Below are 23,520 nucleotides of genomic sequence, written 5' to 3' on the forward strand. Positions count from 1 at the left end.
GCTCACGAGGCGTGCGTGACATATTTTCTTTTCCTGGGCCATCCCTCCCTGCTTAGTTTCCAGCTCTTTCGTCGGGACGAGAGAAGAGAGAATGCGATTGCAGCGTGCGACAAATCTTCGAAAGTCCGCTCGTACTGCATGTATTTTAAAAATTTGGAGGTGGTAAATTCTTGAGGCAATAAGCTTCTTTAGTGAATCCATTCCTTGGTTACTTTAAAAAGAACTGCAGGGCCCCTTTAAATGAACATAATATCCTCAAACCACTTCATCCTTTCATTAAGCTTAAAAGCTTATTATGATGGCTTATATGTAGATTTTAATGGATTTTTAAATGTTCCGTATTTTACAGGTTATCACTCATATCCTACTGAAACTCACATACCGCTTTTACTCAAAGTTGTTTCCATTTCCTATGAATGAAAAAAAAATGGCATTTGCATAGAGCCCTTATTTCAATTTAAAAAAATACTGTCGATGATAAATATTCCCTTTTTGTTTTTATGTGTCATACATACCATTCAACTTCGATTCTAAATTATTCGACCAGAGTCACTATTCGCTTCGAATCTAAAATTCACTGTTCGCACAAGCCTATTAAAAAGATCCTGCATAAACTTACCTGTCTTTAAAGCAATCACTTTGCCCACTGCTGCACCATTCAGAGCTGCCATAGTTGCCAAGACCGTTAGTCTTGCTTCAGTCTTCTCTGGAGAGCCACTGCTTGCCAGGCAAAACTGCAACATTTATTTTTGCTATGCATGAGGTTCACGCATGTAGGAGCTTATCTAGCTACCTTCAAAGCATTTCACTGACAGTCACGGGACATGTAGGACAATGATTACTGTCAGCTATAAGTGGTTGTCTACAGAAGTATCCCACTCGGGCAGCCAGCTCACACTACATTTAGTTCTGCTTTATGATTGGATTGGATAGGATAAACTTTTATTTTCTGCTTTATGATGTGCAGGCAATATTGCGTGACAAAGTCGTTTAAATAATAAACTAAATATAATGAAGCAGCAGCATTAAAAATAAACTTATGTCTTTATTGCCTGCCCACTTGTGGTACATTAAATGAGGTATATAGCTGCTACTTGCAGGTAGTGGAAGCAGGCTTCACTCATTAGCAGCAGCTCAGGGAGCAGGAATAATGCTGTTTCGGAGCAGCTTTGGAGCTCTAAAACGTGAATTCGGGAGCAGCCTTGGAGCACCAAAAGGCGTGTTTCAGAGCAACACAAGTTAGTTTTAGAGCGAATTCCTGGGGTATATTTTCCTTCTTTTTTTTTCTATCTGGTACACGAAAAATTTGAGTGGTTAAAACATTAAAACATTAAGCTGAAAGCAAAGTAATTAAAACAAAAACAAGACATAAGCAATGCTTTGGATAGGTACTATAGACCTCAGATGAATGAAAAAGTTAAAATGTCAATATCTGAAAAAATTGAATGATACACTGCATGAGATGAGCAATTAAAGTTACTTTCATTCTAAAAAAATCATAATCATCATTCTCAGCCTTCGTTAGTCCACTGCAAGACGAAGGCCTCTCCTAATGATCTTCAGTTTACCCTGTCCTGCGCGAGCTGATACAATTTTATTCCTGCAGCTTTCCTAATTTCTTCCCTCTGTCCAACTCTCTGCCTTCCCAGATTGTGTTTTCTATCCTTTGGTAACCATATTGGAAGCCTTGCTGACAAGATGGCATTATTCATTACCTTTCTTATGATCTAGTTTTTTTTTTTTATGTGACAGTGCATGAGAAGTTTTCATGCAATACATAAAGCTTGTGGGGATGTTATTTATAAAAATTTTAAACTAAAAGGAATAGACAATTTTTGATAATGCCATCCTGTGTAGTGTTCTTTTGAATAAAGATCAAAACCACTTGGACCTTTCTAGCATATTTTCTAAGAATGCTAGGCTTTTCACCAGCAGACTATGTCATCAGATTATGTAACGTAGTGTAACTTGAAAACTATTTGAGATATTGCAATGAAACTTCATATCTATTCGAGACACTCTTCAGTATGCCTGAAAAGTTTTATTACTCTAGGTCAACAAACAAAAAAGTTTTCTCCAATCGCCACCTCCACCCTCAAGACGTCCCAGGCCAGATATAAATTTCCCGACAGAAAGCTTGATGCCTCTGCCCACAGAGTTTCCTAATATACACTAGAGGAAACTCTGGCTCTAGTGTCTATTGGAGCTGCAACGCACGGCGCTTCAGCGAGCATGGGAATGATAGGTAGTACACGTATTTGTATAATCATCGTACTTCTGGCCTGCTTCTGGCTCCGTGTGTGTTCGTGCGGCTTGGAGCTGTTTTCTCAGATAAAAAAAAAACAGCAAAGGTTCAGCACTTGCGTTTCACCACCTTATTCTTTTAGGCTTACCATTTCGAATCGGATCATGAAATTCAAAAGGGTTTGTTCTTTCCTACAAAATGAAACCGTAACCAGCAATAAACAAAGTCGCAAGTACGATTCGCCGCCCGCAACTATGTAGTCTAGGCAAAGCTGTGTATTACCCATAATTCCCATGGTCGCTGAGTGATCGCAGTGCCAGAGTCCCCTCTAGTTAATTTTAGTAAACTCTATGACTCTGCCTTTTCTCATTTTCTTAATTCTGGGCACATTCTTTTCTGAATGTGGTAAATGCACTCCAGCTTGCTAACTGTAACCACTCCATATGGCTATGAGGCTTCAAATGCAAGGAATCTCTTGTTTAAGAATAAAGGCATGGCGTGCTAAAGTGGCACAACGTAACAGCAACACAAACTGAACTGTTTAATACTTGGTATTTGGCCTTTATATAGACTTTAAAACCACGTGAGTCCCGACATGAGTTGTGGCTGAGTACATCAAGGCTTGCTAACAAGTGATAAGAAAATTTGCGGGTGATAGCGGTTTATCGATGACGCTACGTCTTATTCCCCTTCAAAAGCCCAGTTGTTCCAGAGGGCGTCTTGTTCGCGATGAACGGCAGAGTAAATTTGGGACAGCTTCCGGCGCCCAGGTTACTCGCATCGAGATGGGCAACTGAGGGGTCACTGGACTGGAGTTCAATGTTGCTCTAGGTTCTCAAGCATCTGCGTCAGGCTGAGTTTTCGCTTAACTGGCGCTGCTTTCAATGCCCTCTTTCCGGCATGGTTGACGTCACTTGTGCCCTCAGCTGATCAACATGATGGTGCTGGGTTCCAAGGGTGGTCTCCTCCACTATCCGATTGCCTTTTGTTGCTATTACCGTCCTGGCAGCCATTTCTACCCTTGTTGAAATTGGCGGGACCAGATGGGCTTTCCGGGTGGGAAAAGTGGTGGTGTTTTGGCTGACAAAGGTTGTTCTCAGGTAGCCTCGACAAACACCTTCCCTGCTGGAAAGTCCGTGGACAACCTTGTCCTGGGCTCGAATCCTAGCAGCAGTTGTGCTGGCGATTTGCCACTCTCGATAGATTTGTAACAGAACAGAAAACGAGACAATATTTCTTGCAAATTGTTTCGCTTCTTTTTTCTTTAGGCCCTCTTATTGTTTGCACTGCTCGCTCCGCTAGTCCATTTGGTTGTGGGTGGTACGGCACCGTTACTGACATGGTACATGCTATTTCTCACGCAAGAACTTTGCCATCCTTGCCCTCGAAAACTGGGGGCCGTTGTCAGAAATTGCACAGGGCGGGATACCAAAATGAGCAAACAATTTTTCTAAGCAAGTGAATAGTTGTGTCTGTAGTAGCCGTTTTCCTCGTCAACTAGGACCTGCAAACTAGGACCTCAACAGGACCTGCAAAATCCATGCAAACTCGAAGCCACTGCTTCGCTGTCTTAAGCCACAGTGAAGGTACTTGCGCCGCAGGCATAGACCACCCTTGCACACATTGAGAACAGTTTTGCGCCAACCTTTCAATATCTTTTGTCAAATTCAAGGTACCAGAACAGCGTACGAATGAGCCTCTTTATGGGCCCAACACATGGGTGAGTGTGGTGCAGCTCGTTGAGTAGGCACTGCCGGGCCGCTACTGGCACGACCACAAGATGACCCCATTAAACAAGGCTATGGCTCACAGCAAGTTCATGTCGGCGGGTGAAGTACGGTTGCAGATATTGCTGCTGCTCTGTGAAATGTGATGGCCAGCCTTGCTGGATGCACTCCCAGATTTGCCGAAGCATGCTGTCCTCCTGGGTTAAAGCAATCATTTGGTTAGATGGAAGTGCACATGCCTCCAAACGCTACGTTACATACGTATTGCTTTCACTTATCATCTATTATCATCACTTATCATCACTTATCATCACTTATCATCGTATTGTGGTCACTTATCAACTTGCATGTTCATGATCCCCTGGCAAAAGCAAGCAACTAAGGTCATCTGCGTTACCATGGTGTTTTCCCTAGCGGTATTCTAGATTGTACTGGTAAGCTGATACAAGGAGCGCCCAACGCTGAATCTGAGCTGCCGCCAACTGCAGGATGGGCTTGTTGGAATGGAAAAGCTCAGTGAGTGGCTTATGATCTGTCACCCACGTGAAACGGTCTCCCAGCAAGAAATCGCAGAATTAGCGAATTCCAAACACCAAAGCCAGCGCTTCTTTCTCTATTTGGGAACAGTAGCATTCTGCTGACGTCAGCGTTCTCGATTGAAATGCTATCGGGTGATCCACGGCATCAATGCGATGCAATAATACTGCCCCTACACCATCTGATGAAGTGTCACACTCCAGCCGCAACTTTTTCTGCAGATCGTAGTGAAGCAGAAAATTCACCTTTAACAAGGCACACTTCGCTTCTTCGAATGCTTTTTGATGCTCTTTTTTCCAGTTTTAGCATTCTTCCTTGAGCAGTAGGCGATAGAGCGAAGTCAAGATCATGGCCCAATTCGGTAAGAATTTTGAGTAATAGATTATGAGCCCTAGAAAGGGCTTGAGTTGGCTTACCGATTCTGACCTTGGAGTAGCTGTTACGGCTTGAATGTTGTCGCGAAGTGGGTGAAGGCCGGTCACAACAATCTTATGCCAAAAAAACAGCACTTCTTTTTAAGCAACCGAAATTTGACCTAGTTCAGTTGGAGGCCATTGTCCTGAAGTCTCTGGAAAACTTGTCGAAGTGTGGACGTGTCCTGTTCTTTCTCGGCCATTATGATGTCGTCTAGATATACATGTACTCTTGGCAAGTCCCGTAATAACGACTTAATGCGCCGCTGGAACAGTGTGGGAGCCAACCAGATGACGAAGGCCAGTCGGTTGTATGAGTACAAGCCCTGGTGAGTATTGATGACAGTCATCTTCTTCGCCTCTTCGTCTAGTGGGAGCTGGTTATAGGCATTTCTCAAATCCAGTGTAGTGAATACTTCTCCCTCGTAAAACGCACTAAAAATATCATACACCTTAGCTCCAGGTGAATGGCCGGATTCACGGTGAGCTTAAAATCACCGCACAATCTGATGTCTCCATTTTTCATCACCACTGGTACGACAGGAGCAGCCCATTCAGAAACGCTCACTGGGGGTTAGGACGCCTTGCTGCACGAGGCGGTCGATTTCTGCCGAGACTGCTTTGCGAAGCGGGAAGGGCACCGGGCGGGCCTTTAAAAACCATGGCACAGCCCCTTTTTTCTTGTACAGCTTAACAAGCTTACCTTTACAACAGCCAAGTCGATCTTGAAATAAGTCTGAGAACTCTTCCAGGAGTCCTTTTAAGTCAACTTCAGTCTGCAGTGCATAGACACTAGGGAGGGCACTTTCTTCTAAATGTGACACGCCGGCTTCACGGAAAGCTTGAACAGTGTTTAGGCTGCACAGTAATGGTCCGTCACAATCCACTACTAGGAGCGAACTATTCACTCGCGTCTTGTCCTGTTCAACGCTCATGACGACTATGCTGACCCCTGGAAGAGGACCCAGGAAGCAAGATAGCCGAAGGAGTTTTTTCTAGTCTGGGCCACCACTTACAATTTTGTCTGAAGACGTGTTCTGAAATCACACTAACTGATGAACCCAAGTCGATCAGCATCTGCAGTGTCCTGCCACCCCAGACAAAACTCCATTTGATGGGCCGCTTTCTTGTCTAGTCAATGTTGTCCTGGGCGGATAGGGCGAAAAACATATCCTCCTTACTGTCCTCTCTATCCGTCAGTTTTCTGAGCTGGCACAATCTCTGCCGGTTGCTACGTCTGGGCTGGCACATCCTAGCCAAGTGTCCTTTAGTGCCGGACTTGCGACACACCCTTTCGACATGCTGAAAATCACATTTCGAGTGGTTAGAGCCGCATCTCCAGCACGATTGATGCGGTGCTCCTGTCATACCTGCAGCCTCTTTGTCTGCTGCTAGGACGCCTTTGAACTAGATGCATGTTATTTGTGTCATCTTGCCATCTGCATCTTTCATGGACCAGCGTTACCGGTCAGCTCTTTCTGACGACATGGAGAATCCCTCAGCTTCCGGCGCAGTCAGCTTTCTTCGAGTCAGCAGGAACCCTCTCGGCTTGTCGTCCCGTATGCCACACACTATCTGGTCACGTAACATTCTGTCAAGAAAGTTGCCGAAGTTGCAGTCCTTTGCAAGACGTCGCAAGTCCGTGACAAAATCTCTGACTGCCTCGATGTCTCCTTGCCTTCGCACAAAAAATTCATGACTTGCTGCAGTCTCGTTCACCTGCAGGCTGTAATGTTCTTCCAACACCTTTGCGGCGCCTTCGTACGTTAGGCTGCTTACGGTCGTCGACAGGCATCATTCTTGAATGAATCGAACCACGCTGTCCCTGAGTGGTGCTACCAAGAGTGCCTGACGTTTTGAGAAGTCCGTGATATCATTGCCTTCAAAGTAGGCTTCGAGGCGCACCTGGTAGGCATCCCAGCGTCGTCGCCACTGAAGTGACGCAATGTAATAGCAACACGAACTGAACTGTTTATTGCTTGGCACTTGGCATTTTTATAGACTGTAAAACCATGCAAGTCCCAACAGGAGTTGTGGCCGAGTACATCAGGGCTTGCTTAACAAGAGATGAGAAAACGTGAGGGTGATAGCGGTTCATCGACGACGCTGCACAGGCCACCGCACAAGTTTTTAAATATATCATTTTTAGATAAAAAAATCCCACTGAGACAAAGAAATGATTGATTCTAGTTCAAAACAGGCTAAACATTTCAAATAATGCAAAAAGAAAAAATGATTTTTTCAAATATTTTTGCTTAACTCGTCCCCTCAAACATACGCCAGAGGAACCAACAAGAAATGTTAATCGTGTAGTGCCAAACGTGCCTTCAAATGAATGGAGAGTGCGCTGGAGACAGTATTAAGAATTGGTAATGAGCTTTCTTTCTTTCCCAATTGTGCATATTTTTGCTGTACAAAACAACTTGGTGGTTGTTTAAACTCCCCTTCATAAATGAGTGACAGTTTTCATAATTAAAAATCTTTTCATGGATGGGAAAATTGAACATGTAACAGCGAGCTAGCTTTGTGAACAGTTTCTGTAGTGTCGGCAGAGAATGTATCCCAACGAATGATAAGGTTAGGGATACTCTTATAGTGCCCAAATTTGTATACTGATATCCTTTGTGACAACCGGAACTACAGGTGTGGCCCACCCAGAATGTTGGACAGGTTTGAGAATTCTTAGCCCGATAAGCTTATTCAAGGCATCATCTGTCCATAGATGCAAAAAAAAGGGGGGGGGGGGAGAAACAGGCCGGGGCCTAAGAAATCTCTATTGTGCATGGGGTTACGCTTTCACCTTTACTGGCGGTCCTTGGTTTTTATGATCGCAAGAGAGCATCCAATTCAAACATACATCACCACTGACAATTTGAGAGCCCACATAAGACACCTCTTCCGAGTTCCTGGTCACCATGTTGCAGTGTTGCCACTTCAAAGACCACAAGCGATGTTTTCAAAGATTATTTCTGCCCATAGAGAATGCCTTCCTTTTGGCTTCACTCCAGCAACAAGACCAGCATCACCTCCATGGTGCCTACAACAACCACAGGTGTGCCTCACTATTCCGGGAATAACGAACAAGAGCCGTCATTCAACAGTGGTCCTGCAACAGGTTACATTGTCGCTACTCAACGAAAAATATGGCCAGAGGACCCACATTTACATCGATGGATCGGTCTCGGCTGACAGCTCCACAGGTGCTGTTGTCATCCCGACGTACCAGGTCACTATAGTGTTCAAACTGTCGCATAGGACAACATCCACAGCAGCGGAGCTTGCCGCCTTACGTGCTGCTATACTTTATATCGCGGAAGCCCGACCTCAAAAATGGGCTGTGTTCTGCGACTCCAAGGCATCCGTTCAGAGCTTGCAATCAGCTATACGACAAAGGGAGCATCAACAACTAGTGAATGAAACAAGAGAAGTGATTTACGAAGTTTTATCGAAAGGACATGACGTGGTGTTCCAGTGGTTACCGGGACATTGTGGTATTGTCAGTAATGACCTTGCTGATAATGCTGCCCGATCCGCCCACGTGGACTCCAAGACAACCCTAATTCCACTGTCGAGAACCGACGCTGCAAGGGGCCTTCACTCGTTCGCTAACACCATGTCAGAAACTTGGCTGAGTGATTCCAGTGTCAGGAACCGCCGCCTACACAAATTGGACCCATCGAGAAAGCTTCAAGTTCTATCGGACCTCTCCCGCCAGGATGCAACTTTACTGTGCTGCCTGTGGTTAGGAGTAGCTTTTACAAAGGCGTACTCCTTTCCCATAGGAATGGCGGATAGCTCCCGATGTGAATCGTGCGACACTGACGAGACAATAGAACATCTACTGTGTTCATGTGAACATTTTGCGAGCGAACGCAACTTGCTACGCGAAACGTTAGAGACACTAGACAGTAGACCTTTTTCCAAAGAAAAGATCCTTGGCTCATGGCTCTACGCGCCGCTGGCTAGCAAAGCGATGCGGGCATTGCTAAGTTTTCTAAAGACGACCGGACTACGCGACTGCTTATAAGCGTGTGATGGACAAGGTCACATCTACACACACGTTGCCCTTCACTTCTCTCTCTCTTCTCCTTTAATCCCCTCACCCCTTCCCTCAGTGCAGGGTAGCAAACTGGATGTGCGTCTGGTTGACCTCCCTGCCTTTCATTTCTTCTCTTCCTCCTCCTCCTCCTCCTCCTTGCCCAGACCAGGTTCGAAAAGCTGGGAATGTTTTCTTAGCACACCAACGAGCGATGGGCTCTAGCTCACCTTGTTCATTCTCAGCTGATGAACCCTCAGTTCAATTCCTAGCGCCCTGAACAAGCCCCGACCTAGCAAGCTCTCGCCTTCTCCCTTGAGTGGCTTCTGCCTGCCGAAGTTGGCAAGAAGTGTCACCGAGCCTAGCAGCTTCAGTTGTTGCTGGTTACACATGCAAAGTTTCAGTTTGCTTACATAGAAGCTTATGCTTGGACAACCACAGTCACCGCGGAGTCCTCTCATTTAAAACAAAACATACAGCTCTGAAATAGAGTTCGATCTTGAGAGGCCATTCAGTAACTTCGACAGCGATGCGGAATGCAGGCTTTTCAGCTGCTACAGTGCAACCCCAATTATACAACTTTCAGTGGACCACGCCAAACTGTTCTAAAATTCAGGTATTGTATAACCGAAAAACTAAGATAGTAGGCAGTGACACTCAGCCTTGCCCAAAAAACGGGCACAGACGGCCTGCGTAATACAACTGCTAGATCTGCCTGTGCAAAGAAGGTAGATTGAATTATTCTTGCCAGTGCAGCTAATGGCAGCACTACATAATTAGGATATGTGAGCGAATATTTATTCTAAGAAAAAAAACGAATCCAACGCACATCTTTCTACCAATAAACTTAGTCCGAAAATTGCATGTATGCGAAAACGAAACCAAAACAACGTTGACAACAGCCTCCCGTCAGAAGACTCGAACACAGTGTCATCGCTATCACATAATAGCGATGGACTACGAGTTTGCATAGAATGTCTCAGTGTGTGACTTGAGCTGTGTGCGTTGTAATTTGTTGGCTTGTGATGAGCAACTAATGATGTTCCGCTGTTATTATGAACGTTGACATCAAGTGAAAGTAATTTTGCACGCTGAAAACAGCTACGTTGTGCCCTTATGCCTGCGCAAGCGTGTGGCTGTGAGTACAACAAAGACAGGCGATCAAGTGTATGTTGACCAGAAAAAGTTCTCACGAACCAAGAACGTAAGAATATCAGCTTTTCTGAAGCTACTCTGTGTGGATAGAGCTTGACTAGGGAAGAACCTCGGATAAGTATGCCCGTGATCAAAGCTTATGTACAAGTTCATGAACTTCCAGGAGAATAAATTTTCCATTATAAGAAGACATCCTATCTCACTCTCTACTTTTCTGATCGTCATGCTAAGGAAACACAACTTGATATTATGCACTGGTGAATATTGTGAATATTTAGTCAACATTTGATTCGAGTAAATGTGTTTTTTTTTTCTTTCAGACGGAATCTGAACGTTCTCGTAAGATACGGGGTCGGCGTAAAACTGCGTCGTATAACCAATGCTTTTCACGCATTGTTTCAATGGGGATTTCGTCAAGACCAAACCGATTTGCTGTCATGAAACTAAGGGATGTATAATCGAAGTTCCACTGTATCTGAAAGGCACTCATCATGCTTGTTACCGCGACACTGACCAGCTTTCTTACGGATTTCCATGCAAGGCTTTGAAAAGCACATAGCTTTTCGCCAGCTAGCCTTTTGAATGTTCAATAAACAAGTTATTTGCGGCGTAAAGCTTAAAACCTGAAGACAAAAAAAGTAAACTTCTAGAGTACACTTCCCAATGTGACCATGATTTTGCAACAGTGGCACTGCATGAGCCCAAATGAATGCATGTCTAATGCATGATTTCCTCTGCAATGAAAACATTGGCTGCTTGTTCTCATCTTTTCCCACAGATGCTGCAAGCAGTATTGTCTAAATGGCATTCCACAGATGTGGAGCCACCTTTCAATTTTTTTCCCTTCTTGTTTATCCTGCAATTTGCCTCATACCACTTCCTGCATTTAAATGCTCCTACACGAGTTTCAACTTACTATAGGCACATCGCAACCCAATGAACATTTTAATTTCTTTGAGGCTTCAAAACCTTGACTTCGGAGAACTGGGGCCACACAGAAATGATGTAAGGTTAAAGCACATGAGGTTGTGGCAGAGCGGCTGAAAGTACAATATTTCAGTGATTACATGCTAAATTAGAAATAGGTAGCTATAATGACCACACTGCTACTGTCACCCAAGGTCCTCGGCTGCTGACATGCCTCAGCAGTCAAGATCACAGCCTTGGGCTATAGTCTGCAACAAGCCATTTCGCTTTTGTCGATATGTTTTTCATCTCAAAATTTATGTCCAATGCTTCATCCAACAAAGCTATTTTTCACTCTACATCCTGCATGTCTTGTGTCCAGGTGTTCTACCATAACCGATGCAAGCAAGTTGACCTTAATTTGTTGACAATAATTACTAGTTACCTATGACTACAGTCGAACAGGGATATATCGAACTCGAAGGGGATCACAAGTTAGATCGATACACGAAAAATTCGATATAAAAAAATAGAGGCCCCGAGAGCTTACCTGTTAGTGAATCATCACCAACAATAGATTCGTTCAAGAATGACAACTGATTCCACACACAAGCCGCAACAGAATGATTTATTTGTGTGAAAAAAAATTGCTAACCTTGGCCTGCTTCTTCGTTTTTGAAATTTTGAAGACGCTAGTCTTGATCTTATCACAACTCGGGAAACGCGTCATCTATGCACTCGTTGTTGTCGTCTTCGTTCATTTCCTGAAGTTCCGCCGTCTCGAAGATTGCTTTGCGGAAGCAGTAGACCACTGTGTCTGTCTTCACGTCTCGCCAGGCATTGAAGATCTCCGCGGGAGAAAACTTTGCAGAGATTTCCGACCACTCTTTTGCCATCCACTGCTAGATGTTCTGGCTGCTGACAGCTTCACTTTCGCCAGAAATGGTTTTGCCAACAATGTTGTAGCACTGCTTAAATTCGTAAAGCCACCCGGTGTTGTTGGCTAAGTTGTTTCACCGAGTGCAGCGGCAAACCATTTGGCTTTGGCGATCAGTATCGGGCCATCCACCAGAATGTTCTTCGCGCACACTTCTAAAAACCAGCCATAGAGTGCCTTTTCTACATTCCCATAGGCAGAAGCGCGCACATGACAGGCTCCCAACATTCGCTGCTCCTTCGCCTTTGCCTTGACATCTGTCTTGTTTTTCAACAAGGTACTCTAGAGTGCTCAGTGGTATTCCAAAGTTGTCCGCGACGGTCGAACATTTCTCACCAACCTAAACACACTTCATAGCCTTCAACTTTGTCACAAAGTCAAGGGTCTTGCGCTTCTTGAGGCTGGCCATAGCTACATGAAAAGTCGACGTTAAAAGAGTCCGCAGCAGCTTTGCACACCACACAGGCAAAAAAGAATTGCTGCACATGCAGTGGTTCGTAGGTGACGCGACAACAGAAGCAACAAAGCGCTCGCGAGGCGATGGCCAACTACGAGGGCAACAGCAAAAGGTGCGAGCTGTGGTTGTCGGATCAAACTCGCAAAACAGCAACAAAAAATAAAAGAAAAGGCGAAAAGAGGAAGATGTCACCTCCTTCGTTCCTACTGTCCGAGCTGACACGTATGCAGAGAAAGCATGACAGAGAGAAAGAGAAACGAAAAAAAAAGCCGTCCACACTTTGGAGATAGCGCGGTCCAAGCCTCCTCGCCTTTACTTTTTTTCGAGCGTTTCGGGTTTTACCGAAGGCGTGGTGTTGCGCGGAGGTCGCTGGGCGCTGCTGCGAGTGCCAAAAAGCGCGCTTTCCAACTCGCGCATAAAGCCGCGCTGTCGCGGAGGTCGCGGAGGGAGGGGTTTGGGCAAGTGCCAAAGCGCACCTTCCAGCTCGCACGGCGTTCGATATATCTGAAGGCGGGCAAAAGTACCGTTCGATATGAACATGCTAATTTCTATACTTTTACAAAGGAATTTCAAGGGTATAACTTGCGAGTTCGATATACACGAAAATTCTATATATGTGGTTTCAGTATAACCATGTTCGACTGTAGTTGAGTGAGGTACACTCTCCATGCAAAAACATCTTTTCCATAATAGCATTAATTAAGCATCTTCGAAGCAAAATCCACAAGTGCTAATCTGGCAGCCATTGTGTCAATACTTGACATTCTGGGTGAAACTCCAGTTCTGTTAACCACACACCTTTTACTTCATTATGACAATAAACAACCTAGCACCACCTCTTAAGCATCATGCATTCTGTCAATGCACAGACCACTAATCCAAGCCAGGCCACAAGTGCCAAGTACACATTGCAGCATGTTAGTGCTAATTCATGTTGCGTACATTGTTGCGTCCGTTCACAGCTGCTTTTGAGTTGCAAGCGATCAATCATGCACTAAAAAACGACAACAAGGCCGCCGGCAGACAATTCGGAGTCCAGTTTCACGTTAGCAACTGGCAACGGTAGCACGATAAGCTGAAAGCCACCAACAAGATATGTCGAGCCTTCTGTGGGCGAAGACTGGGAATATCTACAGATTGAGGCGGCACTTCATGATTACATCCAGGTACAGTCGTGTAGTGCAGCATCCCTGTGCAAAGACCCTTGAGAGACTATTTTCTAGAGGCTTCGGTGTCTTCAAATAAATGTCATTGTTGAACCTGTGGTTTCATTGTTTACAAAAGTCTAAATAATAGTTAGTTATATTGTTTAGTTGTATTGGGTTTATTGGCGCAAGAGTGACTCAGGCTAAGCCACGCCAAACACAAGGTACCTTAGTTAGAGCCAGTATATACATTTTAATCCTAAAGCTTATGGAGGAATCCACTTTGTTTCGGGAAATTGATAACGTTAGACAGTGGAGCAAGTGAATCATCTCCTAAAATTTGATTCAGGTACATCGGTGTGTGGTGTTTGTATAGTGCTCTGAAATGCTTCCATCTTTCTGCTTCAATGTATGGACATGATACTAGAATATGTAAAACCGTTAATGGCTGTTGACATTTTTCACATTCAGGAAAATCTTCTCTTCTAAGCAAAAAAATTGTGGGTGAGGCGATTGTGCCCAATGCGAAGACGGAATAGGACGACCTCAATGAATCGTTCTTGGTGAGCACATGACTTCGATTCGCCCACTGTGGGCTTCACCAAATGCAGTTTATTACTCATGCAGGAGTCCCATTGTTATTGCCATTTTGATTATAATGCTACACGTATAGTATGTAGGCTATCTTTAAGGGGAATCTTTGTTTAACTGATGTCTGTGCTGCTAAGAACGCATATTCCTCCGCCTTTCGTTGCCTGGTATCCCTATGTGGCTTGGAACCCAACAGAACCGGACAGTCATATTCTCATTATTTGAAACAATTATATGTAGGACATCACCTAGTAAAGGTTCACTCTCAGATTTTAAATGTAGTGCTTTTATTGAACTTAATGAGTCAGTGTACATGATTGCTTGTCTGTATTCCTCAGTGATTTTTTTTTTTTTTACTGCTTCCCATAAGGCGTACATTTCAGCGCTGAAAATCGACATGCACTCTGCTAGTCTACCGACAGCGCTTGCTTCTGTCACAATCCCAATGCCAACATGGTGTTTTGTTTTCGAGCCATCTGTGTAAATTTTGGTATAACAATTCTATTTATTTGTCCTGGATTGCATTGAATTCTTGAATTAAGTGTTGTCGTGCGGTGTCGTTTTTCTTATATCGGGTCAGTGAAAAATCGCACAGTTGCGCCAGGTGAGCCCATGGCGGCAGTTTCGGTGGTTCGGTGGCGACCTTCAGTGCATCATTACAAATATAGTAGGTGTGGCAATGCTCTTCGAAGCGTAAAATCAATGGTGTGATGAGGTGTGGCCTGTTTGAGTAGTATAAGCGTGAGTGGCATTGCGTGGTGATGTCGTGGCATATATGTTGAGACTGTGACCTAATCCTTAAAACATAAGAGAGGGTTAAAAATATGCAGGGCTAGAATAGCGATGATTCATTGCAATCTATGTACAAACTCTGAACTGGGGATGTTCTATAGGCACCAATTGATAAACGCAAACCGAGATTGTGTGCGGCGTCTAGACGGCGAATGTAGGATTGTCTGGCCGAGCCGTAAACAATGCACCCATAGTTTAAAATGCTGCGCACAATGAAACGATAAACCTTCAATAGGCATAATCGATCAGAACCCCAATGCTTATGGGATAAAACCTTTAAAATATGAAGTGCTTTATTGGCCTTCATTTTGAGTGCATTAATATGAGCAAGAAAGCTTAGTTTACTATCAAATGTAACCCCTAGCAATTTTTGTTCATGCTTTATCATTATCGCCTTGTTGTTTAATGTAAGCTTTGGGTCTGGAAATAATCCTCTTTTCAATGTAATTACCACAGCAACCGTCTTGTGTGCAGAAAATCCGAAGCCATTTCTGTCAGCCCAATGTGTTAGTTTATTTATGGTAACATGAAGTTGCCTCTCACATGTTGATAGGTTAGATGCACGAGAAGCGATTTGAAGATCGTCAACATATAGAGAGTGCATGATTGTGGGTGGTATGACCGTATCAATGGAATTCATTTTGACTATGAAAAGAGTAGTGCTAAAGAAGCATCCTTGAGGTACGCCGTTTTCCTGGATAAATGTACGTGAAAGTATAGGGCCTAACTGCACCTAAAATGTTGTATTAGTCATGAAATTAAACATTTTAGCAGTTTGCCTCGAATGTCTAGAATAACGATGTCTTGCAGAATTGCGTGTCGCCACGAGGTATCGTAGGCCTTTTCTGGGTCCAAAAAAACCGTAAGACAGTGCTGCTTGTGACGAAAAGCCTCTCATATTTCATGCTCCATACGAACAAGATGGTCAGTGGTTAAGCAAACTTTTTTATATCAGCACTGATGATTGTCTATCAAATTTCTGGAATACAGAATAAATGATAGTCTACAATTCATGATACTTTCGTAAGTTTTCGCCAGGCAGCTGGTAAGAGCGATCGGTCTGTGGCTGCTAGGGGATGTTGGGGGTTTTCCAGCTTTCAGAAATGAGACTACTATGGCAGTTTTCCTTTGTTTTGGCATAGATCCAGATTGCCATACCATGTTGAAAAATGTTAGTAAAACTTTTGTATATGATTCCGACAGGTGAGCCAGCATAGAGTAGTGTATGTTGTCGGGGCCTACTGTCGTTTTTTTTATTTACCATATGAGAGTACCCTGCTTAGTTCCTGTAGTGTTAGGCGTTGGTTGTAAGTTTCGTGTGAAACACCTGTGAGCGGTAGTTTCAGCTTCTCTGTAGTTTCTTTGTGCTTGAGGAAAGTATCAATGTAATTGGCTTAACTGAAAATGTGGAAATGTTCCCCTAGTATGTCGGCTTGTTCTTGTGTTGTTTGGATGTCTGGGCTTGTGAGAATGGGAATTGTGTAGGCTGAGTAGTCTCCTTTGAATTTTCTCAATAGGTCGCACAATCATTTAGATGAGACAGTGCTATTTATAAAAGTTATGTAATTGCGCCATGACGTTTTTTCGGCTTGCTTATGAATATATCGCGCTTTTGCTTTCGCCTGCTTGAAGTTCACGAGGTTACTGTACGTGAGATGCCTCCTTAGGATGCCCCAAGCCTTATTTTTCAGTTTCTTTGCCTCGGTGCATTCTTTTGTCCCCCAGGCATTTCTCGTTTTTCGGAGATCAGTTAACGATCGTGGTATTGACTTTTCTGCAGCTGCAATTACAATTTCTGTGATTTTGCGATTAATGTCACCGATGGTGATATCTGGCGATACGATGTCCTTAAATTTCATGTTTTCTGAATATAGTGGCCGGTGCGCAAGATGAATTAGCCAGCGGCGTGGTTTGGAGGTGATGGTGGGTAGTGAGGATGGCAGTTTGATGATTGCAGGTAAGTGATCACTGCCGTACGAAGAGTCGAGGACTTCTCACTTAAGATTATTAAAAACAGATGGTGAGCAAACTGCTAGATCGAGGCAACTAAACTTGCCTGAACTTGGTGAAAAGTATGTTGGTGTGACAAAGTTTAAAAGACAAATGTTATTCGACAAAATAAAATCTTCGATGAGTCGCCCTTTTTGGTCCGTTCTGTCACTGCCCCACCGCACACCATGGGCGTTAAAATCTCCTACAAGAACAAACGGTTCAGGAAGTTGGGCAGTCAAGTCCTCAAGTTCTTGTAGTGTTAATTGTTCATTAGGGGGAATCTAGATAGAGCAGATGGATATGGTTTTGTGTGCAATAATGGTGGCTGCCACAGCCTCGAGAGGGGTGTTTAATAGGATTGCTCGGGTGGGAATGTCGCTTTTTACTACAATTGCAACTCCTCCCGATAAATGGCTACAATTTTGCCAGTCCTTTGGACAACTGTATACCCTTTTAGTATACGAGCGTGCTTTGCACCCAGGTTTGTTTCTTGGAGGCAAAATGCTATTGGGGAAAACTTTTAGGGAACGTTTCCGCCTTCTAGGGAACATTTCCATTTCCGAGTTTAGGGAACACTTCCGCCATTAGATAGTTGGGAAAGTTCGGCAACAGTGCCAACCGCCCACCACGGAGCCCTACAAGGGGACGCGGCAGAGCTTCATAAAAAAATCTGCACTACGCCAGTCGTACGCCGCCGCTATAACCTGATATGATATACCAAGGCTGGATGACCACACACGATTAACCCTTACCGCCATCAAAAATTAGAAGCCACTAGAAGAGAGGAGAAGACAGGGAAAATGTGAAGTGAGAGGGAAAGACGAAGGTGTAGGTAGAGAGAGAGATAGGAAAAGGGGACTGCCGATTTCCGCGGGTGGGTCAGCCCAGGGGTGCCGTCTACGTGAAGCCAGGGCCAAAGGGGTGTGTTGCCTCTGCCGGGGGGCCTTAAAGGTGCTATCACCCGGCATCGGCTCAAGCCCCAGGATCCCCTTTTCCCTGGATATGGCAAAGCCATGCACGGCTAGGCGTGGAAAGGAGTCAAAATCCCCGGTTAGCTCGGGTCCGTGGTGTCGCTACACACCAAACGCCTGCTTGCGGAGACGCCCCTGCGGGGTCTTGATTAATACTTCTCAAAGCTTGTAGTTAGGTGATGGCATGAGAACCCTGATTTGCAACCGCTTCATTTGCTTTTAGATGCGAAGCATTACTTTGCGTACCGTCGGCATGTTGAGAGTCTGTCTATCTGTCTGTCCATCTATATATATATATATATATATATATCTGTCTGTTCGTCCATCCTTCTGTCTGTCAGCCTGTCTGTTTGTCTATTTGTTTATGTCAGGGTCATGTCGTGATCACCCTCATAACTTTGGGTAAACCAAAATTAGTAAGAAAATATACAATGGTTTACAAATATGATCCGCTGGTTGTAACATGAGTATTGTCACAATCATCTCATCGGTCACTTTCCGCCAGACAGTGGCACATACCCGTGGGTCGGTATATGCCACTGGTATGTGCATATGTGCCACAAGTGATTCACAGTTTATGTGTACCCAAGAACGGTGACAACACTGGTAATTTAAATACGAGAGCATGAAGAAATACTGACATCGGCAACACTGACCCGATGAGCATCGGGGTCCCAGCAGGAATCCAACTCAATCATTCCGCATGGAAATCAGGTATTCTACCACAGAGCCATGCCACGTCTCGGTACTGCTTTGAAAAAATATATTATTTGGGTGGAATGTTGGTGTAGTGTCAACGGTCGCTGCGATGCTGACTATCCAATTTTAAAAACATTACATATGTACTCGTATGATACACCTGTCTCACCGAGTATATGCCAGTTATAGTCAAGTACCATCCAATGAAGTTAACTTATGTAGCAGTACCAGGGCTACTATCCTTGCGAATACAGGCGTTACACATCAGTTTACCGCTCCTCACGTTGCTAATACTCATGTTGGGGCTGGCATCAGTGCGCAAGTGCAAATGACTGGTTATTTAAAAACATGTGCAACTGTTCAACATATCTGTGCGTACATTTTTACATAAATTCATGATCATTTGATAACGTGCTACTGAATATTAAAAATTACAAAATGGTATCCTCTCCGCATGCTTTGCATAATGTCGATTCGTAAGGCACGTTCGATCTGCCAAATTACGTCCCCCCTTTTTCCACCCTTCTAGGCGCTCAGGAGCATATTTTTTCACAAAAAATTTTCGCCACGTAATTCTCGCACTCTCCACTTTTCATAGGTTTTCAGCGGAAAAAAGTGCGAGGATTATGCGAGGAAATACTGTATTATAAAGAGCAGCTACAACAGCATTTCCATGGTACGTTGCTCAAGAGGAAGCATAGAGGCTCCAGACCTCCCAACTTGAAAATAATCCAGAATCTCAGTATGAAAGCAATTAATAGCAAATTTTAATAAATATATATTGTCATGAAACGACAACTTCTTTATTTTAGACATGGCTGAACGAAAATTTGTCCTGGTATGGGAATCCTACATTGGACCAAAGCCTTTTCCGGGCAGCAGACCAGTGGATGCGAATTGACCTTTCCTCCATGTTATAGAATCTGACAGAACCGCTTCACCAATAGCGGTTCAACTAACACTTTCAACGCACAAAAGCTCATGAGTGAGCACTTGTCTCAAACAGCCACACACCGCAGCAGATTCCAGCACAGTGGCGCAGCTTTGCCATGCATAAGGCTTTCCCACAATGACAGAGATAAATAAACGCCACTCACACTGCCTACAACATCTTCAACCACCACCTTGAACATGTCTTGAGCATCAGGAATCTCCGACAACGAAAGCAGAGTCACAGCACGACACATACCTGCGTAAAGAGTTGCAGTGAAGCAGGCTGCCACAGAGGGAGGGCTGTGATGAAGTACAACCAGGAAACGTACATGCACTACATAAGAACTCTTTCGAGGTGTTTGTGAATGTGATTTGGTTACAATTTATTTTCATGGTGTGCTATTCCTCTTTTTTATGAGCACCAGCCAACAAAAATGCACACCGGCACATACAACGAGCCACAGTGATCTAGTGGTTATACTGCTCAACTGTTGTCCGAAAGAGCACAGAATCTCATTCCAGCAGCGCAAGCCACACTTCAAAAGAGGTGAATTGTTAGAAGTTCATGTACTTGAATTCAGGTGCATGATCAATATAACCAGATGGTCAAAATTTCTTAAGTCCTCCACTCTATAATAATCTTGTGATTATAGATATGAAACCCAAACAGTTACTACAGCTGACCATGCTTATAACGAACCTCCATATAACATATTCCTCGATATAAAAAATTTTTTCTATTCCCCGCCATTGCTGCTACATAGAAGCACATGTATTTGCAACCTCTATGTAATAAAGTAACAGCGAGACACAACCTTGATATAACGAATTTTCCCCACGAACTATCTAGGAATTTCGCCACGGATTTTGAAATTTTGGTTTGAGCATGCATCATCCACGGGTGCCCCACCGCCGACGGCGCACTAGGGGAGAGCGAGGGCTTGTTATTGTGCGCCGGTGCCCACGAGGCGAGCATGCAGGCCTGCACCTCACGAGCCGGCCTTTCCGCTGTCCTTGCAGCCGAGAGATCATGCGCAAATATGCCCACCCCCCTCCCCCACCAAACCAAACAAAAGAAAATACTTTTGCATTAGCAGTGCCACGATTTTAGTTAGCATTACATATGTGGGGCCACGCTGCATATCGAGGGCTCTTTATTGAACAGTTTTCCGCAGTACCCGTGTCTATGTCCATGTCGTTCGCTCTTCGTTTTCAACGCCGTGCGTGCGCGCATGGTTCCACTGCGCACGCATAGTGTGGCCCCCTACGACATTCAGCTTTGCTTTTCTTATTTTTGAATGCGGACAACCGTGACGTCACCACTGAGGAGATGTTAGATTAGGCGCTGATGGAAACTCTCAAAGACCACAATAAGAACACGTATCTTCAGAGGTCGACTCGTCAAGCACGTTCGTCTTGCGCCGTGCCAGGAGTTCGCAGTCTCATAGCTTTGGCGATTAGCCTATTAGTTCTGGCAACAACACAACGGCGTGTTGAGTGCAGTGCAATGAAAGCGATAGCAAAAAATTAATGTTACACAAAGTAAGGTTGGCAGTCAACTCTTTGGATCCGATATCGGGTGCTCCTATAAAACGTTTGTGTGAGCAAATACGGCCGCTCCAGGGAGAAGTGCCCCTTTCACACAGTCCCTTTGCATTGAAAGCACCTAGGTGTCTACCTATTTCATTTCTCCTAATTCCCTGACTTTTTCAGGTTTTTCGTGAAAATCAAAGGCAAATTCAACGAACGTTGCATCCACTTGGAAAATTCTGCTCTGGAAACAAACCCTCAAGTGGTAGAAAAAAATGTCAAAGGCACTCGCATAAACTGCAAACGCTTTATTATAGTATTCCTATGGCTGAAAGCATCCTTTACAGTGAATAATATATAAAAGATGCTATAGCTGTCTATCTATTATAAATGACACAATAAATGTTTACAAACAGAAAAGCTTGTTTGCATCAGCAATAGTTTCATTATCAAACATTCGATCTCTTGCTGCAGCTCGGAGACCTGAATCTGAGCGTCTTGCAATAGCTTTTGTTCCTTTAATTCAAGCTCCTTCACAAGAGCTCCAGTTCTCCTCTTCTTCCTTTCAACATCTGATGAGTCTAACCGTTCCTTGATGTTGGCACTTCGAACCATGTCAATCATCTTGTCTGTGATGTCAACTTTTGAGACACCATCGGCTTAGGCACCTCATTGTACCCTGACCTTTGTGCTACAAGAAACTCCTCCAGGGGTGCAATAGCCAAAATACGATTTGGAGAAATTTTTGGAGAAGCAGAGTGTTACTTTCGGGGCACTAATTTTTGGGAGTTAGGTGCCGCTTCAGCTCCCTTGCAAGGCGTGTTCAACCAGGTAAAGTAACAACGGCGCGTGCCCGTTGGCTCGACGACGATACCGGATATCTATCGCCAGGACCGTGGCCGGGACGACGCAACTTCAAGGCAAATCAAATATTCCATGTGCCACTGCCAAGGCAATAAACATGGTCGCTGGCAACACCAGCGTTTGCAGCATGTTGAGCTTGCTTGAGCGAAAAAAATGGGGCACACTGCTCCAGCTTTAGCTCCTAACAAGCCATAGGTGCATTTTCAGGGTAGGAAATTTACATATCCCACGAACCGTTGGTGGCTACAGCAACACATTTTTGTCTTGAAGTTCTGTCTTCCTGCCAATAGGTATCCTCTGAGGCCAGCGGACCGATAGGAACAGAGCGTCGTTACTTTATTTGGTCGATCGTGACTCACAAGCATAGGGAAGGTGCCTAGATTATTTCAAGTATATTGACTGATAGCGCAAACTGCAGGAGGCCGACGTGGCTTGCATTTCTTTCCAAAATTAGTGCACTAGAGAACATTTTGAAGCTGGCTGCGCATTTGAATGCAGCATAGCACAATTTAAGCAAATTTCCCGATTTTAGCGCAGGTCAGCGCAACGATCGGGGATCATATCACATTGGCGCAATTGGCACAGCTGTTGCACATCTGCTACTCCTTCATATTTTACACCAGACATTCCCTATTTACCAAAAAACCCTGCTCCACTGAAGAATTGGCAAAGCACCATCTTCACAAACAAGTGAAGCTTTTTATGAGAATTTGAACGCAGTTCCATCCCCAATTGTTCCAAGCACTCTCATGTGCTAACTTTTGCAAACGCACTTGTGCGGTACTGTTTGAGCACGCTTGCACATATGATCGATTGGTCCTCTATGCTTGTAAGCCTGCAAGGTGCCGGTGCTCCATAAAGACATCTAGTGCAATGTTCCGTTTCTTTTGGCCTGCTTCTACGAAAGCAGCGCAAACAGCTGGGTTTAAGCAAGTGGCCCGCCTTGTAAGCTTGTACTTTGGAGGTGATCTTTCAATTATCTTTGCTGAACAGGCCTTGATGAATGAAATGCATTCCTTTTTTACACTTACAACTACAGTGTGTGATTGTTTAGCAATCTTTCGAAGCTCACTTTTGGCAGCAAGGCCTATGTCAAAGGCAGCTATATCAATGATGTTGTTCGCGTTCTCCAGGTAAATTTTCATCAGTTTACAAGATGTGTCTGCAGCTTCCAGCTTTTAGCACAATTCGTCCCAACTGTCACTGCAACAGGTCATCTGGTGCTGTTGCAAAAAAAGGGTAGCATGGGCTTTTTTGTCTGAACTCCAATAAATATGGCTCCGATTTCTCTGAAAGTGAGAGCATAAAGGCCAGCTTTGCTGGCAGCATTTCATCTCCCACAGCTATCTTGACGATCGGCCATAGTGTATGGCACTGAAAGCACGCCCGCGCGCTGCTGCCGTGCTTGGTCTTGGAAGGAACAGCTCGAAAAGCCATTGCGCCAGTAATACTGCATGGTGGTTTAGAAAAATCACTTTGTCCAAAGGCAACTCTCACATAAAAAGCACTAAAAAACATAGAGAAGCTTCGCAAAGTGGACTGCGTCTATGCATATCATATTGAAGGGACAGTGCTGTGCCATGATGGGGA

The 23,520-nt window shown here is 44.4% G+C and overlaps 1 protein-coding gene across 15 annotated transcripts in view; it reads right to left on the reverse strand.

Annotated features, from left to right (window-relative positions):
* Positions 1-23,520, reverse strand: part of LOC119160784 (uncharacterized) — a 708,235-nt gene that overhangs the window by 616,642 nt on the left and 68,073 nt on the right. For all 15 annotated transcript variants that reach the window (XR_012887742.1, XR_012887741.1, XR_012887743.1 and 12 more), the window contains 2 exons: positions 19,701-19,792; positions 620-734 (listed from right to left, as the gene is read on the reverse strand). Coding sequence is in view for 12 of the 15 variants with exons in the window: in XM_075880899.1 (XP_075737014.1) it covers positions 620-734; positions 19,701-19,792 (207 nt within the window). In the remaining 3 variants the exon portion in view is untranslated. The remainder of the gene's footprint in view (positions 1-619; positions 735-19,700; positions 19,793-23,520) is intronic.

Source organism: Rhipicephalus microplus, chromosome X, assembly GCF_043290135.1.
Source record: "Rhipicephalus microplus isolate Deutch F79 chromosome X, USDA_Rmic, whole genome shotgun sequence".
In the NCBI taxonomy this organism is placed as follows: domain Eukaryota; kingdom Metazoa; phylum Arthropoda; class Arachnida; order Ixodida; family Ixodidae; genus Rhipicephalus; species Rhipicephalus microplus.